Source organism: Gossypium hirsutum, chromosome D12 (genome assembly GCF_007990345.1).
Source record: "Gossypium hirsutum isolate 1008001.06 chromosome D12, Gossypium_hirsutum_v2.1, whole genome shotgun sequence".
In the NCBI taxonomy this organism is placed as follows: Eukaryota; Viridiplantae; Streptophyta; class Magnoliopsida; order Malvales; family Malvaceae; genus Gossypium; species Gossypium hirsutum.
The window spans coordinates 57171312-57189451 of record NC_053448.1 but is presented as its reverse complement, the minus strand read 5'-3'; the positions used below and the strand labels follow the sequence as shown (position 1 = coordinate 57189451).

General features: G+C 36.4%; 5 protein-coding genes across 15 annotated transcripts; 2 read left to right on the top strand and 3 right to left on the bottom strand.

Annotated features, from left to right (window-relative positions):
- Window positions 1-31: 31 nt before the first annotated feature.
- On the top strand, window positions 32-4025 carry LOC107946692 (histone-lysine N-methyltransferase, H3 lysine-9 specific SUVH6). 3 transcript variants are annotated; one of them, XM_016881121.2, is made up of 3 exons: window positions 32-179; window positions 855-1097; window positions 1207-4025. In XM_016881121.2, the coding sequence occupies exons 2-3, from the start codon at window positions 891-893 to the stop codon at window positions 3757-3759; spliced, it is 2760 nt and encodes a 919-aa protein (XP_016736610.2). In that variant the 5' UTR covers window positions 32-179; window positions 855-890; the 3' UTR covers window positions 3760-4025. The 3 variants fall into 3 exon arrangements, with proteins under 3 accessions (XP_016736610.2, XP_016736608.2, XP_016736607.2); XM_016881119.2 differs by having other exon boundaries at window positions 32-246; XM_016881118.2 differs by lacking the exon at window positions 32-179 and having other exon boundaries at window positions 235-1097.
- A 3068-nt stretch (window positions 4026-7093) lies between these two features.
- On the bottom strand, window positions 7094-9852 carry LOC107946693 (ATP-dependent Clp protease proteolytic subunit-related protein 4, chloroplastic). 4 transcript variants are annotated; one of them, XR_005921928.1, is made up of 8 exons: window positions 9485-9852; window positions 8997-9200; window positions 8665-8720; window positions 8128-8254; window positions 7934-8011; window positions 7585-7698; window positions 7385-7496; window positions 7094-7293 (listed from the first exon to the last, which is right to left on the bottom strand). XR_005921928.1 is itself a non-coding variant. In XM_041107357.1 (8 exons), exons 1-7 carry the CDS (start codon window positions 9752-9754, stop codon window positions 7426-7428), a joined length of 945 nt encoding a protein of 314 aa, XP_040963291.1. In that variant the 5' UTR covers window positions 9755-9852; the 3' UTR covers window positions 7094-7293; window positions 7385-7425. The 4 variants fall into 4 exon arrangements, 1 of the variants encoding a protein (XP_040963291.1); XR_005921929.1 differs by having other exon boundaries at window positions 7094-7254; XR_005921930.1 differs by having other exon boundaries at window positions 7094-7251.
- Window positions 9853-10454: 602 nt separating this feature from the next.
- LOC107946694 (ankyrin repeat-containing protein BDA1) lies at window positions 10455-12724 on the bottom strand. 5 transcript variants are annotated; one of them, XM_041107356.1, is made up of 5 exons: window positions 12431-12724; window positions 12116-12164; window positions 11977-12036; window positions 11451-11884; window positions 10455-11367 (listed from the first exon to the last, which is right to left on the bottom strand). In XM_041107356.1, exons 4-5 carry the CDS (start codon window positions 11865-11867, stop codon window positions 10582-10584), a joined length of 1203 nt encoding a protein of 400 aa, XP_040963290.1. In that variant the 5' UTR covers window positions 11868-11884; window positions 11977-12036; window positions 12116-12164; window positions 12431-12724; the 3' UTR covers window positions 10455-10581. The 5 variants fall into 5 exon arrangements, with proteins under 5 accessions (XP_040963290.1, XP_016736614.1, XP_016736616.1 ...); XM_016881125.2 differs by having other exon boundaries at window positions 11451-12036; XM_016881127.2 differs by lacking the exon at window positions 12116-12164.
- Window positions 12725-13670: 946 nt separating this feature from the next.
- Window positions 13671-14991, top strand: LOC107946697 (light-harvesting complex-like protein 3 isotype 2, chloroplastic). Its single transcript, XM_016881130.2, has 3 exons — window positions 13671-14243; window positions 14356-14493; window positions 14586-14991. Exons 1-3 carry the CDS (start codon window positions 13877-13879, stop codon window positions 14831-14833), a joined length of 753 nt encoding a protein of 250 aa, XP_016736619.2. The 5' UTR covers window positions 13671-13876; the 3' UTR covers window positions 14834-14991.
- A 103-nt stretch (window positions 14992-15094) lies between these two features.
- On the bottom strand, window positions 15095-17657 carry LOC107946695 (glutamate dehydrogenase 2). 2 transcript variants are annotated; one of them, XM_016881128.2, is made up of 9 exons: window positions 17320-17657; window positions 17113-17226; window positions 16603-16824; window positions 16453-16527; window positions 16237-16353; window positions 15906-16156; window positions 15728-15803; window positions 15549-15635; window positions 15095-15384 (listed from the first exon to the last, which is right to left on the bottom strand). In XM_016881128.2, the coding sequence occupies exons 1-9, from the start codon at window positions 17425-17427 to the stop codon at window positions 15199-15201; spliced, it is 1236 nt and encodes a 411-aa protein (XP_016736617.1). In that variant the 5' UTR covers window positions 17428-17657; the 3' UTR covers window positions 15095-15198. The 2 variants fall into 2 exon arrangements, with proteins under 2 accessions (XP_016736617.1, XP_016736618.1); XM_016881129.2 differs by lacking the exons at window positions 17113-17226; window positions 17320-17657 and adding an exon at window positions 16927-17100.
- Window positions 17658-18140: the final 483 nt, after the last annotated feature.

Below are 18140 nucleotides of genomic sequence, written 5' to 3'. Positions count from 1 at the left end.
AGTCATCTGACATACGCCACCATTTTATATGGCAGCTTCTTCTTTTCAGTAAACATGGGAAAAACCAATTCTCCACTACGCGCCAAAAACACCACCATTTCTGGTTCAGCATCCAATCTTAGCTCTTCACACGATCTTCGCCGTTGATTCCATTCCCAGCTTATTCTCCGCTAGTAACCGTCCGTTCCTCATTTCTCTTTCTGTCCTCTCTTCGTACTACTAGTACTTTTTCTCAAATATTTTCGAGTAAACTTTTCTTCTTCTCTCTCCATTTTTTCATAGTTTCTTCACCTTTGATCATTTCACATAGTTTTTTTACTCTTAATGCTGTGATTTTCTTTGCATGCTAAAGTAGCATTTTTTTTCCTTCATTAATTTTCTTTTGTGTATCCGTTTTAATGCATGGCGAATTTGAGTTTATTTGTCCTGTTTGGTTTACGGGAAAACTTCAAATTTAGAAAGAATTGATTATTGTGTTTAGGTGCTGATGAGCTTACGAGAAAATAGATTTATTAACGCTTCTTTATTTTAATTCCTTGCTTTTCTTCTTCTTCACTATTTGGTTGAATATGGAGTTTGAGTTTTTCCATGGTCTTGAAATTACTATGTGCTTTTCTTTTTCTCCTTCGTTTCAGTTGGGATGTTATTTAGTATTGGGACATTGCTTTAGGTTATTTCGTGGTTTGAGTATTTGATTGTTGATATAGCCATTTTTGCTATTTTTGGAAACTAAGTCTCATGGCCTTGAATTTCTGTTTTACCATTGTTCTTGTTTAGAAATAGGTGATTAGGGTAATTTTTTAGTAAAGCTTTGAGTCAGTTGCTTTCTAATGATATTTATGTTGTTTTTATAGGTTGCTTTTTGTGCAATTTATGACATATGACTTGAAATGGTGGTTTCTGATGACATGCTGCATATAAAAACATCAAAGCTTGCAAGTGGTACTCATTCTGAGAAATGCTCGGGAAGAGTTTCAACTGAAAATGGTCATTTTGCCTCAACATCCAAGTATAAGCATGCTAAAGTTTATGCTATTCGAGATTTTCCGCCAGATTGTGGATGGTTGGATGAACCGATCGATAGACCAAGTGAACAGGTAGTTTACGAGTCTGAAAACCCTGCATTATTGTTTGATTGGGTAGATAAGGTTGAGTGTGAAAGGGTTTTTAGGTGACACTAAGGTAAATGGAATTTCTTGTTTGCAGAAGGATTTGCCTCAGGAGAATGTTGCTACTTCAGAAATAGAGGTATTTCCACAAGGTGGTGTGAAATCCTATCCTGATCAGAGCAGTCGGAGGAGGATTCTAGGAAGGAAGTGTTATACTCAGGAAGAAGTCACTGTCGTGAGAGACTTCCCTCCATTTTGTGGAAGAAATGCTCCGCCTCTTAATGAGGAGGAGCGCATGAAATGGCTTGCCTCTCTAAAGAACAAGGGTATCAAACTAGTGACCGCAGTGAACGAAGAAAAGCTCTCTGAAAAGACCAGATGTACTGATGGTAAACAAGTGATTGAAGCTGTTCAGGATGTAATTGCTCTAGAAGGTCGTGCTCCTAGACTATCTGCAGAAGAAATTCAATCTAAACCAGAGGAGCCACCTTCTGAAAAAATGAGGAAGCAAGGTGCTTGCGAAGCTTCTTCTAGGAATGATGTGAAGGAGTGCATGTACAATATAATTGGAAACAGCACCAAATCTCCTTGTGGAGCTTCTCCAAAGGAATTTCATAGCAAGTTGAAGAAAGTAATTGAAAAAAGAGATGGAAATATTAGAGTTTCGGAGGAAAATCCTATATGTAATATTGCTCTGAAAGCAGAGGACAAGGATTTTGAGACAAATCTTTCTGATTCATCTGCCTTTGAGAATCAATTGCTTGAGGAGGAGGATGAGAGTCAAGAAGTTTTATCAGACAGGTCAATTGTTCCAGGCCTCATCGCTTCCCCTTGGTTGCACGCGAAAATCACCTGCAATCCTGGTCTGGCTGGTGGTTCATCTAAAAGAAAAAGGATGAACAGCTTTGCATTGCTATCACGAGCTAATACCAAGAACAATTCTCCCACGAAGCAGGCTCATCAAGGACTCAGCCAAGTGGTTATTTGGAATAAGAAAGACTCATTACAGCAGGATGTGCTATACACAAATGATAGTTCTACTCAGAGATCATACGGTAACAATGTGAGCCTTCCTCCTTGCCGAACTAGTACAGGTCGTGCTAGTGATGCAATGACTAGTAGGAACAAAGTAAGAGAGATATTACGCCTATTCCAAGACATCTGCCAAAAGCTCTTACATGAAGAAGAATCAAAGATAAACGGAGAAGGAAAGACTCTTAAGAGGGTGGATTTCCTAGCTGCAAAGATTCTCAAAGAGAAAATGGAATATGTCAACACGGGCAAACAGATTATTGGATCGGTTCCTGGTGTTGAAGTTGGTGATGAGTTTCAGTATTTTGTTGAGCTCAATATTGTTGGCCTTCATCGCCCAAGTCAAGTTGGTATAGATTATATTAAGCGAGGGGAAAGGACCATTGCTACTAGTATCATAGCATCGGGGGCCTATGAGGATGAGTTGGATAACTCAGATATCTTGACTTATATGGGTCAGGGAGGAAATGTGATGCAGAAAGGTAAGCAACCTGAAGACCAGAGGCTTGAAAGAGGAAACCTAGCTTTGGCAAATAGCAGATTTGTGAAGAATCCAGTGAGGGTGATTCGTGGGGAGACAAGGTCTTCTGGTTTGTCAGAAGGTAGAGGTAAGACATATGTTTATGATGGACTCTATGTGGTGGAGGAGTTTAAGCAGGAACCGGGACCACATGGTAAGCTGGTTTATAAATTTAAGCTGGTCAGAATTCCGGGTCAACCAGAGATTGCTTGGAAAGTTGTAAGGAAATCTAAAGTGCGGGAAGGGCTCTGTGTACAGGATATCTCACAAGGAAAGGAGATAATTCCCATTTGTGCTATAAACACCAGAGACAGTGAAAGACCTCCACTATTTTTGTATGTACCTCACATGATATATCCTGATTGGTGCCGCCGTACTCCTTCCAAAGGTTGTGATTGTATCAATGGATGTTCTCAATCTGTGAAATGTTCGTGTGTGATGAGAAATGGAGGACAGATCCCATATAACCATAATGGTGCCATTGTTGAAACTAAGCCCCTTGTCTATGAATGTGGCCCTACTTGCAAGTGTCCTGCTTCTTGCTACAACAGGGTCAGTCAACATGGCATAAAATTTCAGTTTGAAATCTTTAAAACAAAATCAACGGGCTGGGGTGTTAGGTCCTTAAATTCTATCCCTTCCGGAAGTTTTATCTGTGAGTATGCTGGAGAGCTCCTTGAAGATAGGGAAGCTGAAAAAAGAACAGGGAAGGATGAATATCTGTTTGATATCGGAAATAAATACAGCGACAGTTCTCTCTGGGATGACCTTTCAACACTAATACATGATTCACGTTCAAGTTTCCGCCAAGTTGTACCAGAATATGGTTTCACCATTGATGCGGCACGGTTTGGTAATATGGGCAGATTCATAAACCATAGTTGTTCACCTAATTTGTATGCACAAAATGTCCTTTATGATCATGACGACAAGAGAATCCCGCACATAATGCTCTTTGCTGCCGAGAATATTCCTCCCTTGCAAGAGTTGACTTACCATTACAATTATATGATAGATCAAGTTCACGATGAGAGTGGTGACATAAGAAAGAAAGTTTGCTGTTGTGGCTCTTCAAAGTGCACTGGTAGGCTGTATTAAGGCAGACCATTAAGAACATTTTGGATTCCTAAAGAAGCACTGACATATGCACATGTTCATAGTTAAATATGAATATGCAAGGGCTTCGTGTAAATGAAATGAATGCTGTTTTTGGTTTTATTTTGTTGCTAATGATCTTCTTTAGTGAACATATCGTTTATGGATGTGCATCGGGTACAAACTCTGATCAATACACCTATCACATGTGAGAGCTTTCATTCCCACGTCATTGTGGTTTAATGCTAATTCATAGATGTTCTAATCCATGGCAAGTTCTCTTTTTTGTGTAAATTAAACTCAAATGATTCGAATGGATTCAGAACATATTATGGATAAACTATTTTGGCTTGCTTCATTCGTGGACCTTATAGATTTGGTCCATGACGATTTTACCTATATAGGTTTCTGACATAAAGCTAATCTGGCTGTTTTTTTCTGCATATGGTGCTCTGCTAGAATTTCTTAGCTCATATTGTTGCTTTGTGAGGCAAGCTTTCTCTACCATAGCTTTTAAGCTAGTTTAAGTAATTAGATTAATTTTATATGCGAAAGATGAACTCTGAATTTAAATAAATAAAGGGAAAAATTAGTGTGAAAAAGAAGTCTCTAATGCAAACATTATGGTTTAGCATGGGCTACGATAATTGAAATGCTTGTTTTGACTGATATATACCATATAGAAGGGGCTAAATTGCATAGAAAATAAGTATAATAGAATTTCCAATACAGATTCAAGGCAATATAGGAGTTGAGAGGATTATTTGCCGTCCGTTTTATAGAGCTTCACTCTAAGAGGATGTTTGAAGTTGAACTGCTACTATCTGCTTATTCAACAACAAGCATCCAAGATGCTGCTCAATTTCTTGAAGTGAGTGAGGAAGATGCCACAAATTGTAAGTACCAACATTGCTCATTGTGTTTATGCTTGAGGGTTCTATTGTTTTACTGTTTGGTTTTCAATTTTCTCCGTAAGCTTCTTTTTATCTTTAAGCATAAATATAAACATATGAAATAGAAATATTTTATTTAATGAAGTCTTATTTATATATGTTTAACTGCCCTAGTGCATACTGCTGGAGAAATTTCTGGTGCATCTTACTAATAAGTCAACAACTCTAGACTTGAAAAATCTCTACCTTACCAAACATTAAACATTTGTGCTCCCTGTACATGCAAATTGTATAGAACTTGGAGGCTCTCAACCAATTGTGTGTGAAAAACACATCAATTTGCTTTTAACGCGACTGTTCCGAGTACGTGTTCAGTTACAAGATTGAATAGACAACCAAACAAAACTGAAATTTAGAGATTGTAAAGAGAGATTTGCACACAATTGTTTGTTAATGCAGTTCGGAAGTAATCCTACTTTGTGAGCCTTGCTTAGTGAATGATTTTTATTCAATAATCTTTTGGATTACCTATAGGTTAAAGCGCACAATCTACCCTCACACGAAAAAATAATTGCAGCCCCAACATCGACCCCAATTGTTTCAAATCACTTACTCAAAAAACCTCACTTACATCAAGTATAAACTCTCTAATAAAAACCTAATACAAGAGGGCAAAAATATCAAGTAAAACTCAAACTCTCACCATAATCCAAGTCGAATTCAAACTCTTCAACACACTTAAAACTCTTCACAAATGCACACCACTTCAATTTCAATTTTAACGAATGGAATGAGAACTTCCAAAAATCCATTTGCTTATTAAAACAATACTCAGGAAAGTCTACGTCAAAGAAGTCAACATATAAATATGTTCAGGCTGTCTCGTGTCTTGACGGACCAAATTGATCAAATCTTTGACTGATTAGGTAACTGGATAGTCTTAGCTCTAACAGTGTGAAAGGAAAGCTGTCTTTTTCAATTCCATAGTACTACTTGTACCTTGTCTTTTGATTCTTGGTTTTATGAAATGAGACTAATGACCATAAAAATCTAAATTCCCATTGGAAACCCATGCTTTTTGTTGTTTATAGGCTTACCCCACACTTTGACGATGGTATTCATCTTGATTACCATTCAAGTTCATTAATTATACTATTAGTTTAATTGCTCTTAACTTCCATGCTCAAGGTGGATATGCTTTTCTTCTTGGTTGTGTATAAGGCCAGAAATTACTGTGTAAGTAGGTCCTTTGATTTAGTCTGATATAAGAGGATCATAGACTCTGCAAGATTTCTTGAAGCCTCCAATTTAATGCTTTTGATGGTTGTTTTAACTTACTTTTATGCCAAGTCTTCTGCATTGGGGTTCGTCTTAGAAGTTTGCCTTGGGGTTCGTTCTCGCTTGTGCTGATTTGTTTTAGTGGTTGTGGTGGTACGGTTGGTGAACTAGCTCTTGCAAAACTTGTTTTCAGCTGAATGTTCCACAATAGAGTTCTTTACTTGAATTTAGTGTGCCCATTTTCTTATTAGGTTGTCTGTATTAACGTCTAGTTGCTTTCGGTTCCGCATGCAGATGTACTTTTGCATGGTTGGACAGTCGATCCTGCTTCCCAAATACTAACAGTGACAAAGAAGGCTACCGTTAAATGGCAGAAATTGGACCCCGACGAATTGCAGCGCCTGACAGAGTACATCTTCCACCTTGAACATTAAATCAAACTTGCAGTTTCTGAGCTTTTGACTACTTATTTGAGTTGAATTCAGTAAGCAAGTTAATGCCCTCTACGTTTATCAAAATTTGGCAACTGCAACTTTCATTAACCTTTGATGTCTTACATGGTTCCATTTCATCCTTCCGATTAGTAGCAGATGAGCGCTTTGCTGTCTTAGGCTCCATTCACCATTGCTGAACAGACAAAACTGCTTTTTGAACCCAAAGCTTTTGAACAAAACATACATTTGTGGAGAGCTGTTTATTATTTATATTGAGTATACAATTATTTTTTAATTAAAATATAGTTTAAATATATAACCTTATATATTTGAATTTGCAATGGTTCTATGTTAATATTTAAAATATATTTTTATATAATCAAGTTAAATTTTACAAGTAATTTATATTAATGGCTTAAAATGATTTAAAATTTATAATTCACATCAGAGTTATTTTCTTATATTTTTATTGAAACATAACATCATTTAAATATAATGCCGGAATTTTCAATTACTTGCAAAACATCATTCCCAACTTGATCTTGGTACAAGATTAAAATGGTCAAATAATCTGGGTAACTTTCATGATCCTTAATTTTCTTTTGAATTTGTTGGGTATTAATTTTTTCCTTTCAGCTGCATCAATAGGGTTTTTGCTTGTATATTCAAACTAAGGAGATTATCTCAGCGATGACTTATAATGCACAAGCACGTTAAAGGGGGAAGAAGAAAGAAAGGGGGAACCAAAATTTAATTGCAATTACTTGTGTTATAACTAAACATATTATTTATTGAAAAAAAATGTGTGCTACAAATGAAGAGACCGCATTCCCCGTAAAAAAAACTACACAGTTCTGAGCTTTTCTTGTCCTCCTTCAACTCGGTCTATACTGCTGCAGTAAAAATATCTTTCAATTGAGTCTATTGCTCCCCTGACAACAAAGTGCATCATGGTATTTCTAAATGTCTATAACATATAAAATGACATGTAGTCAATCATACAATTCGGATTCAAGATTATACCTGAGTAGTTTTAACTGTCACAGGTACAAGTTCTCCCATGTTCAGATAAGTTGAGCCTTTTTAAGGTCAGAAACAACACCACTGTCTTCACTGCTCCTTTCATTTACAATACCTGCAAATTATAAAAATTGGAAAAATAATATAGTACAGAAATGCAAGAAAATTAGTACAGAACAAATAACCACTTCGAGTATGAGAACCTTATCTATGATGCCATATTCAACTGCTTCACTGGGGCTAAAATATTTTGGGCGCCTTATATCTTCTTCAATCTGCTCAGTTGATTTTCCCATATGTTTGGCATAGAGTTTAACCTTTGAGTGTAATACGTACAAGAAACATGCAGTTGTGTTTAGCCCAAATTTGGAAGCAAATCCAACAGCAAAATTTGTAAAGTCAGCTTTAATGAGTAAATTTATAGTCAATATATGCAGCCTATAGTTTAGTCATAAGTCCGAGCAAATACAAGCCGTTAAGCAGGACCACGGTGTTTTCAAATGTAAGATTGGCATATAATCAGGATCCTTAACCAAGAGATTATTTTCTCACCAACTCTGTTTTCACATTCTTTACTTCCTTTCTTGCAAGGTCAACATCTGTTGCTTGACCTTGAAATCTAGCAATTGGCTGCAGAGTGGTAGAGGGAAAAGCAATTAATATTAAACATTAATGTTAAACGAGTGTAACATATTCTAAGAAATTGATAGTTAAGAGCATCAGAGATTCACTGTCCAACAACCAACCTGCCTAATCATTATTGTCGACGAAGGAAGAGCAGAACGATTTCCTGTTGCACCAGCGGCTAAAAGCAATGCAGCTTCTCCCCAAGCATTTCCAACACAGAGAGTAAAAATAGGAGGCTTAACATACCTGCGGTCAAAGAAAGTATTCAGAAACACACAAATAAAGTTAGAAAGGACAAAAAATGTACAGTGGTTTGTAGAATATATTCAGAAATGTTTCCCAGCTTAAAGCAGGTAGTATCTACGTAGTGTCTAGGAAGAATAAAATCTGCAAGTAGCTAGGCCTCATCATAACTAAATGAAAATGCTGCTATAGAAATGTTAAAGGTATAAGGGCCCTATCATCATTCACAAAGAATAATGCATTCACTATTTATGAGTAGTTGATGCTGCAGGAGTTTGAGGTTGAAACTACCACACAAATCCAGGAAGAGAATTCCAATAATTCCAACACTTCATAAATACAAAATTTGTGCAACTCATAAAGCAAGTCAATTGGGAATAAAGTATGAGCTAAAAAGCAGAAAGCGTAATTACCCCATAACATCATAGATTGCAAAAGCTTCAGTCTCATAACCCAACTTCTCGCCACCCTGAAAAATGTGAAAACAAAATTTAATAATGTTAGAAAAAGGGGGCAAACAAACGCAACATTTTAGTATCTTAACAATGCCAGAAAAAAAAGGAATATTTTTTTACTTAGGAAGCTCACATAAAATACATTTTAATAGAAGACAGATTCAAAATGCATTCTAAACATAGGCTTGCATTCCTTGGCATTCATTTAGCATCCAATGCCAACAAGGCAATAACCACAGAAACTACTGCAGTCTCTAGAACAGGGTCAACTTCCAATAAGAAAATCATACCTTGGTTGTTCCAGTGGAGTTTATGTACAAGTAAATAGGCTTCTGCTCATCTTCATATTGAAGGTAAAGAAATTCAGCCAGTATCAACTCTGTAACAGAAGGAACAAGCGACATTCCCAAGTAAACTATCCGATTCTTGTACAAATACGATGCTAAGTCTGGTGGAGGTTGCTCCCATGCACTTCCCCTCGAAAACGGAATAACCTATCACAAAATTCCGGGGAAACACAGCACAAATGAATTTATTCAATTGCATCCTTGACTAATCCCATTATTTATCACACTTAATCTTGGATGGGGCAACTCAACTGTCACATAACACTCCAATTTAGATTAAGAACTAAAATAAGTATTAGAAATAAAATTTCAGAAGTCTTATATGATAAAATTTCCTACTTACTCACTATTACCACTGCTAATAAACATTTGAGAACCCTAGAAAAGCAAAGTAAGGAAATTTAGATTAAATTAAAAGGATTTGAAAGTACCATGGTGACAACTCCTCGTTTGGGCTTGGACCGGCAGAGAGAAGCCGGGTAGAGAGAGTCGATTCGTAGCTTCAACCCAGAGAAATCTCCGTAGACGCTGCCAACGGTGGGAAAGGGAGAGAGGAAGTTAGTGGAGAGAGAAGCTCGGAGAGAAGTCGATGGAGGAGACGTTAGGGTTCGGGTAGGGTTTGCGATTCGTGCGGAGGTTGGCGGTGATAACATGCGCGCGTGGAGGGCAAAGCTTGATGCGGCTGCGGTTGCGACCTCCATTGATGGCTATAGTGCTTCGAGAGAGCAGTGTTTTGGACGAGAGTGTAAAAAAAGAAATTCTAATACTCAAAACAAGGAAGTTGGAAAACTATATCCGGATCAACTCCGATAGGAATCTTGAAACGGGTTGGGTTAGCCCGAATTATTTTATCTTATTTTCTTTCGGTTTTTCCCCTTCACAATAAACGTTGTCGTTTAATAGGTGGCATTCTTTCGACTTTTTGCGGCCTTCATTGTTATGCTTGAAAATTGATTTTTATGCCAAAAAATAAAATAACAAATAGAAAAAGTACTACTAATTACGTAGACTCAGATTGAGAAATTATATCATATATTGTATTATGATATATTGTTAAGTGTAAATATCAATAGCGAAATTGATTTTGATATATTGTTGCATGTTGAAAGCTCTTGAAGTTATAGTAGAATACTAGGATGACTTCTAAGAATTTGTGTCCCTAAAATGGAAGGTTGTAAAAATGGTGGATTCCTTATTTTCAACCTCCTATCACATTTAAAAGGATTTGAATGTGAGTTTTAAATATAAATTATTTCATATATGATGATATTTGATAAGCAAGTGTAAAAAATAGTAGTATTATAATGCATTACATTTTAGGGGTCTCTACATTCTTGGGAAAGTTGCATGCTGACTTACGAGTACAAGTTTTAGCAATAAAAAGTGAAGGAACAGAGCATATGACATCTTGAGTCTTGAGTAACTAGACAACTCCAAAACCAAACAAGTAGTGTGTATCTATGCTATATATCGACAAATCTTTACACAGATTTCAACCCTAGAATAACATAACAGCCAATACCCTGCTTTAATTTTCGGGACGGGTAAGTACACTGCTTCCTCGCATTGTATCCACCCGACGTTTAAGCTTTTGGTAGTTACAAAATGCTCTCCGAGGAATCATGTATGCCACACCGGCGGATATGACAGTGAAGGTTATGTATAAAAACCTCCCAACAGTTAAAGCCACACTTCCCTGTGTTGGAAAGGTCGCTGTCATGGAAGAATAATAAGCCTGAAGAAGCAACCATGTTGATAAATAGACAGCTCTCGAAAATGGGAGGCCGATTATAATAACCAGAATCGTCCAAACTGACAGATGAAATGCTGAACCATTAACAGCTAAGAAATAGAAAAGATCAGCAGGACTCATTATCATTTGTCCTGCCCGGTGTTGCCTTTGCCCATCCCCAAGGCTGCTATTGTGGGTGTTGTTGGTGGTGCCATTGTTTGCTGGAGGTTTATAATCATCTTGCCAATACCCAGCAGGAGGACTAAGCCCCGCCTGGTAGGTGGCTGTTGCAATCAGTATAGCCGCCACAAGGATTACAGTTCGGTTGTCATTGGGATTATTTTGGATGTTGATTCCAAAATACTTGTCTCGTTTATCAATCAGAGTAAGTTCCTTGCTCAAGTAATCTCCAAGAGTCATATTTGAGGTAAGATCAGATGCTTTTTTTGCTTTAGCTTTATGTAGAATCTTACCAATTTCAGTGTTCTGTAATGATCCTTGAAGGTGAAATATGTCCATAGCTGTCAAATCATTGAAGTTCTTGACATTCACATTCGCATGTTTAACCAACAACTTCACCACCTTCATGATCAAAATAATTTTTAATTAGTCTACAATTATTATGTTTCGAAATCATTCATATATAGCAAATAATTAAAACTTGCCTCTGTCTGATTAGTAGATATGGCAATATGCAGTGCAGTGTTACCATCCTCATCTTTCCAGTTCAGAATGTCTTCTTTGTTGACTCGTCGAAGCCATCCAAGAAGGACTTTGAAACATCTGATTGAGCAGTTTTTAATAGCAACATGGGCAGCAGTCTCACAGTGAATTGTGGTGTCTTCAATAGATGACGGACATGCAGATAAAAGTTCAGCTAGTAGATCAGGATCCTCCGTCTGCGCCAGATAGTGCAAAGGTGTGATCATCCCCTTTGCTTTCACTCGGATAAGCTGACTGTTGATTGTGATTAGCCCTCTCACCATTTTGGTGCATTTGTGCTGCAAAGCAAGATGCATAGGACTGAGTCCCACGTGATTTAGCTTCCAAGCAAGTGAGGGTTTCAAGTTTGCAACTTCCATGGCAAAATGATGCTTTCCTGCAATGGCAGCAACGTGCAACGGGGTATCAACAATCGGTAAGTGATCAATACGGTCTAGAAGATATGGGTCCTGGGCGAGTTTTACAGACAATGCATCAACGTCTCCATTTTTAGCCGCCATCCGCAACTGCTCATCCATTCTGCAGTATCTGATAATGGGAATTTTCACAAGAATGAAGCTGGAGATTATATTTGCAAAGTTGAAAACTATAACTGGGAGATGGTTACCTTCTTATAAAAAGAATGGGCAGTACATGTGGCAATATCTCAGGCATTTCTTGTAGAGTAAAGCATAAAATGTCAGCAGAGTTAGGTCAAACAATTGTTCGTATGACGCAAAACTATTTATTAGTTAGTATCATTCTAATAAGAATTGACTGAAACTTTTTTCCAGGAAAAATTATTTTAAAACCATAGATGTGAAACTAGGAAAGAAATAATACACATTAAAATATAACTAATCGAAGCCCATAACCACAGAAAATACTACACTTATGCCCCTACAGGCTACAACGCGGTCAACTTTCAATAAGAAAAGCATACCTCGGTTGTTCCAGTGGAGTTCATGTACAAGTAAATAAGCTTCTGCTAATCTTCAAGTTCAAGGTAAAGAAAATCAGCCAATGTTAACATTGTGACAGAAGGAACTAGTGGCATTCCCCAAGTACACTATCCAATATAAATACGATACCAAGTCCAGTGGAGGTTGCTCCCATCCACTTTCCAAGAACGGAATAACCATTCCGGGAAGAAAAGGGTATTTTCTAAGGAAGAAAAGGATGACATTCGGGGAAGAGGCTGAAATAGCCATTCAGCGCCCCCTTTTGTGTAATAGACTCCTAATCAATCATTTGGCATTTAAAGAATTTGGAATTTTTCAATAAAAAATGTGAAAAATATAAATAGATAAGGGTTTAATGTTGATTTTTTTAATTTTTATTATTTTATTTTATTTTTAACGTTATCTTTAAAATAATTTACTTTTTAAAATTTTAAAACTTACACATATTACTTATCGCTTAATGTTGATTTTTAAATTTTTTATTATTTTATTTTTTAACATTATCTTTTAAATAATTTACCTTTAAAATTTTAAAAATTACATGTGTAATAATAAATAATAGAATTTTTCAATGAAAAATATGAAAAATGATAAGTGGATAAAGACTACTTATCATTTAATGTTGAATTTTTATAATTTTTAATATTTTATTTTATTTTATTAACATTATTGTTTAAATAATTTACCTTTAAAATTTTAAAATATACATCTATCTTATTATATTTTATACTTGATTTTTTTAAAAAATATCGTAAAATTAACTATTTTCAGGTTAATATGAAGTAAAAAATGGGAAGCTCAACCTCCCTTCCCCCTGTCCTCTTGATAAAAAACACAACATAAAAAAACTGTAAGAATATGAGGAGTGAGGACAAACAAACACAAGTATTTCCTTTATCAAAACCATCAGATTTGCATTGGAGTTGAAGTTGAGAATCTATGATCAAAGCCTCCAACTTTCTTCACTCATTTGGAGGAATTTATGATAACCGGTTAACTTTTTTTTCATTTAGAGTTTAAGTCCGGAATTTATGATAATCACCCTTATGAAAATCTCCTAAAGCCGAACCTAAAAAGGCAATGAAGGCTTGGAAAAGTCCAAAGTGGGAACAGAGAAAGTGGCGTAATCAAGACGCTTTCAACAAGAAATTAAAGTAGGCATGAATACAGGCATGATTTTCACTACATTTATTATGAAGTCGTAAAAAAGTAAAGTGAAGCCAAATTGCTCCCCAACTTCATTTATTATTTATTTTCCTTTAAAGTCGAAATATTAATAATACTACAGGCATAGGATAACTGACAAGTGACAACCTCAGAACACACTCCACTCCAGAGTCCAGACAAACTAAATTCAGCCATGAATTCAAACTAATAAAAACACTCATCACTTCATCAATAACCCAACACTCAAAAAGCCCATATCCATGGCTACGTTTTCTCCTCCTCCTCTACCTACATCTTTCTCTGTCAGACCACACTTAACCCACAATTCAACTCTTTCTCTCCCTTTCAAGAGACCCTTTCTTCTACTATCCACTATTCCCAAGTCTTTACCAGACAATGGAGTTGGGGTTTCAGCTTCTGTTGCTGCTGTCGAAGACCCAGCATCCAACCAGATTGAAAACGCCGTGGAGGCCTCTGCTGGGTCTAACGGAGCGGCTATGACCATCTCGGCTGCAAATGCTGAGGTTTTGAGCAAGTTTGAGGACCCTAGGTGGATTGGAGGCACTTGGGACTTGCAACAGTTTGCAAAAGATGGAACCCCTGACTGGGATGCTGTTATTGATGCTGGTAACACTTCTTAGACTTACATTGGTGATTCTCTGCTATATTTGGCACTATAGTCCAATAATATTCCCTATTTATTGATTCCTCTTGTTTGTTACTTGAACCCTTTTCTCAGAGGTCAGGAGAAGAAAATGGCTCCAGGATAATCCAGAAACCACCAGTAATGAAGACCCTGTAGTGTTTGATACATCCATCATTCCTTGGTGGGCATGGATGAAGAGATTCCATCTACCTGAAGCTGAATTGCTCAATGGTTTGTGAAAAAATCTATATCCTTCTCGTCTTGATATAGTGTGAAGACCTATAATGTTTTAACCATAATCTGTGGTTTTGAGTTTTGTGCAGGCCGGGCAGCAATGATAGGGTTCTTCATGGCTTACCTTGTGGATAGCTTGACTGGAGTAGGTCTGGTTGACCAAATGGGCAACTTCTTTTCCAAAACTCTGTTGTTTGTAGCAGTTGTGGGAGTGCTTTTAATCAGGAAGAATGAGGATTTAGATAACATCAAGAAACTGATTGAAGAGACCACCTTTTATGACAAGCAATGGCAAGCGACATGGCAGGATGACAACAATGGTTCCAATAGTAACTAGTTCAATTGGAATTCTGTCTTTTTAACAATCCTGCAGTTGTAGTTTTCCCCTATTTGTAAGCAAGGATCGGAATTTGAATAGGTTATTAAGTTGTAATCTTGAACTGTTATGAGCATTATTTTAAGTATCAATGCAATGCTTAATATATGAAGATTCCAGCTGATGTTTCTAACATGTGAATGACAAGGTATTAGACCCTTTGCTTTATTTACTTTCCCAGCTCTTGGCCAAGACTCTTTAATTTGTGTAGGAGGCTCAATATGAGGTTAAAAGTCACTAACACTCCATTGAAACAAGGTACAAAATAAAGCCTGCAGGTATTTACAAAAGCAATATATTACAGTGAACAGAAGAAGGATTGGTTATCATGCTTCCCAACCCCTCAAAACCGTAGCACGAGCGACCTTGTTGACTCCTAGGGTGAAGGCTCCCATTCTGAGGTTGCAGTTATGAGTATGGCACATTGCTTTGATGTCATTGAAAGCTCTCTTCATGTACCTCTTAAGCTCATAGTTGACCTTTTCTTCTTCCCACATAAATCCTTGAATGTTCTATACCAACATACACGGTCAAGTTATCGTAAATGTGGACACTCTAATGCATAATGAACTTATGTTATAAACTAGATATACCCCAACACAAAAAGGATGTTATCAATGCACAACTAATCATTATGCTTTAAGAGCAGTGTGGGAAAGTGAACAGTTGGTACTACCTGAACCCATTCAAAGTAACTGACAGTCACACCACCAGAATTTGCATATATGTCTGGGAGTATAGTCACTCCTTTCCTGGATAAAATCTGCATGAAACAGAGATTTCGTTATGTAACCATGTTTGAAACAGAAAATTACTTGATGAAAAACTTAGTTGAAGGCACAGTTGCCATATTACTTCATCTGCTTCTGGATCAGTAGGATGATTTGCAGCTTCTATGATGAACTTTGCCTTAACATCAGCAGCATTTTCCCTTTGAAAGAAATTGAAATAAATTCACTTTTGATTCTTGAAAGGAAAAAGGAAGGAATTGATGAACGGTAAGCTTTGTTTGTAAGAAGTGCAGAGTATGTACTTGTTAAGAACTCCACCTAATGCACAGGGGATCAGAACATCACATTCATGAACAAGCACATCATTTAGATCCATGGCATCTCCACCTTCAAAATCCTTCAAACTATCAGCTTTCTCTTTGTGTTTCAGTAAAGCTGGGATATCGATTCCATTTGGGTTTTTTACTGCACCAGTTATGTCACTAACTGCAACAACCTTCCCACCTTTTTGATGAATAAATGATGCTGCCCAAGATCCCACATTACCAAATCCCTAAAAGATAGTAATTCAAGTTATTAAACCAAACACTATATGCAAAGAAGCATATTAAAGAGGAAGAATCCTGGAAGTACCTGGATAGCAAACTTCATATTAGCAAAAGACATTCCATATTCATCAAGAAGAAACTCAGTTGCAAAAACAACTCCCAGTCCAGTTGCAGCTTCTCTTCCTAGTGAACCCCCAAGCTCCTACAATGCCAAACCAATATACAAGAGCTAAAAAAAACTATTCCTACTCTATCAAACTCGCCCTTAATAAACGTGAGAATCTCTCACGGAGAAACTTACAATCGGTTTTCCAGTAACAACAGCAGGTGAATAACCATGAAATTTTGAATATTCATCAAGAATCCATGCCATTGTCTGCCCAACATAAGAGTACAGTTAAGTAACATTAACAACTAATAAGCAGCTCAGTGGGCAAGAAATAGGGGGTACCTGTGAATTAGTTCCCATGTCAGGTGCAGGAACATCTCTATGAATTCCAATAAGATCATGGATCTTCTGGGTGAAAACGCGCGTAACTCGTTGTAGTTCGCTTACAGTTAACTCTCTAGGATTACAACCAATTCCACCCTTCGCTCCACCATATGGAAGATTTGCTACAGCTGTCTTCCAAGTCATTAACTGAGCAAGTGCGTTCACCTCATCAGGATCAACCTAGAGCAACAAAAACATGTCCATACACGGTACAGATTGGAAAATTTGGAGTAAAACATACATAATCTTCATAAGCTGTTATGAAAGATAGGAATATTTTACCATTTATAATTATCATCACTAATCTCGCTTTCAATCTGATAAGTCCACCTTAAATCATTCAAAAAGCAGCAGAAACTTGACTGTACATCTAATTCTTTTTTGTCTAATGAATCAAATCCTAAACTATTATATTTGCAACCAAGGCCATGGATCAAAGGATTAAATCCATGAATATGAGAGGCAAACCTCAGGGTGGTAACGAATTCCGCCTTTCATAGGTCCACGAGCATTGTCATGTTGGATTCTAAACCCAATATAAGAGACAAAAGAACCATCATCTCTTGGAACTGTGCATTCAACCTAAAAAATATACAGTTAAAAAATTTTCCGTATAAATATGGAAATAAAAGAAAACTAGAACCAACTAATATTTGAGTGCACATAAAAATTTACTTTGATTTCTCTGAAGGGTATCAAAAGGCTTTTATGAAGCTTAGAGTCCAACCCAAGTATCCTTGCTGCGAGTTGAAAGTTACGGTTAGTTGCAGCAAGAGCATTCATGGTTGCCTAAAGCTAATAATTTTCAACAGTGAAAAACCCAGAAGCTGAAACACACAGCAAGAACAATGAAAAGAGTGCTAATTAAGATGGTCTATAGTTAATGCAAAGGGAGAGCTGTACAGTTGGGTAGGCAATGAGATTATATTTGTATAAACATATATGTTTTATATTGCATTTATTTGAGACGGTGCAATCCACACTTTATAAATGGAAACAGGAAACCCACACATGGCAGAGGGCGCTTGGAGAATTCTCCCTGTATTTATCCTTTACTGCAACTGTTGGATCTTGTTCGGAAAAAAAGGTTTCGATTTTCAACTCTTTTTTATTTTAATTTCTTTACATTTTTATTTTGAATATATATTCATCTATAATTTAATAACTAATTTTATACAAATATAAAATACTCATTTAACTGATTAAAATGTATTGTTAAAAGAACTTATTAATATATAAATAAAATATATCAAAATTTTAAATATAAATAATTTATTTTTTGTACAATAATTACTCCTATCCATAACTTCAAACAAAAAAAACTAAGTTTATAATGCTCAGTAAACATATAAATTATTCACTAAACATATTACTTTATTTTTACTCCTCAATTTAGTGTTATTTACTATAATATTAATCTCATTATCAATGTTTGTTATTTTACCACATCTAATGGGTTTAAATTGTTGACTGAAAATCGCACATATAAGTATATA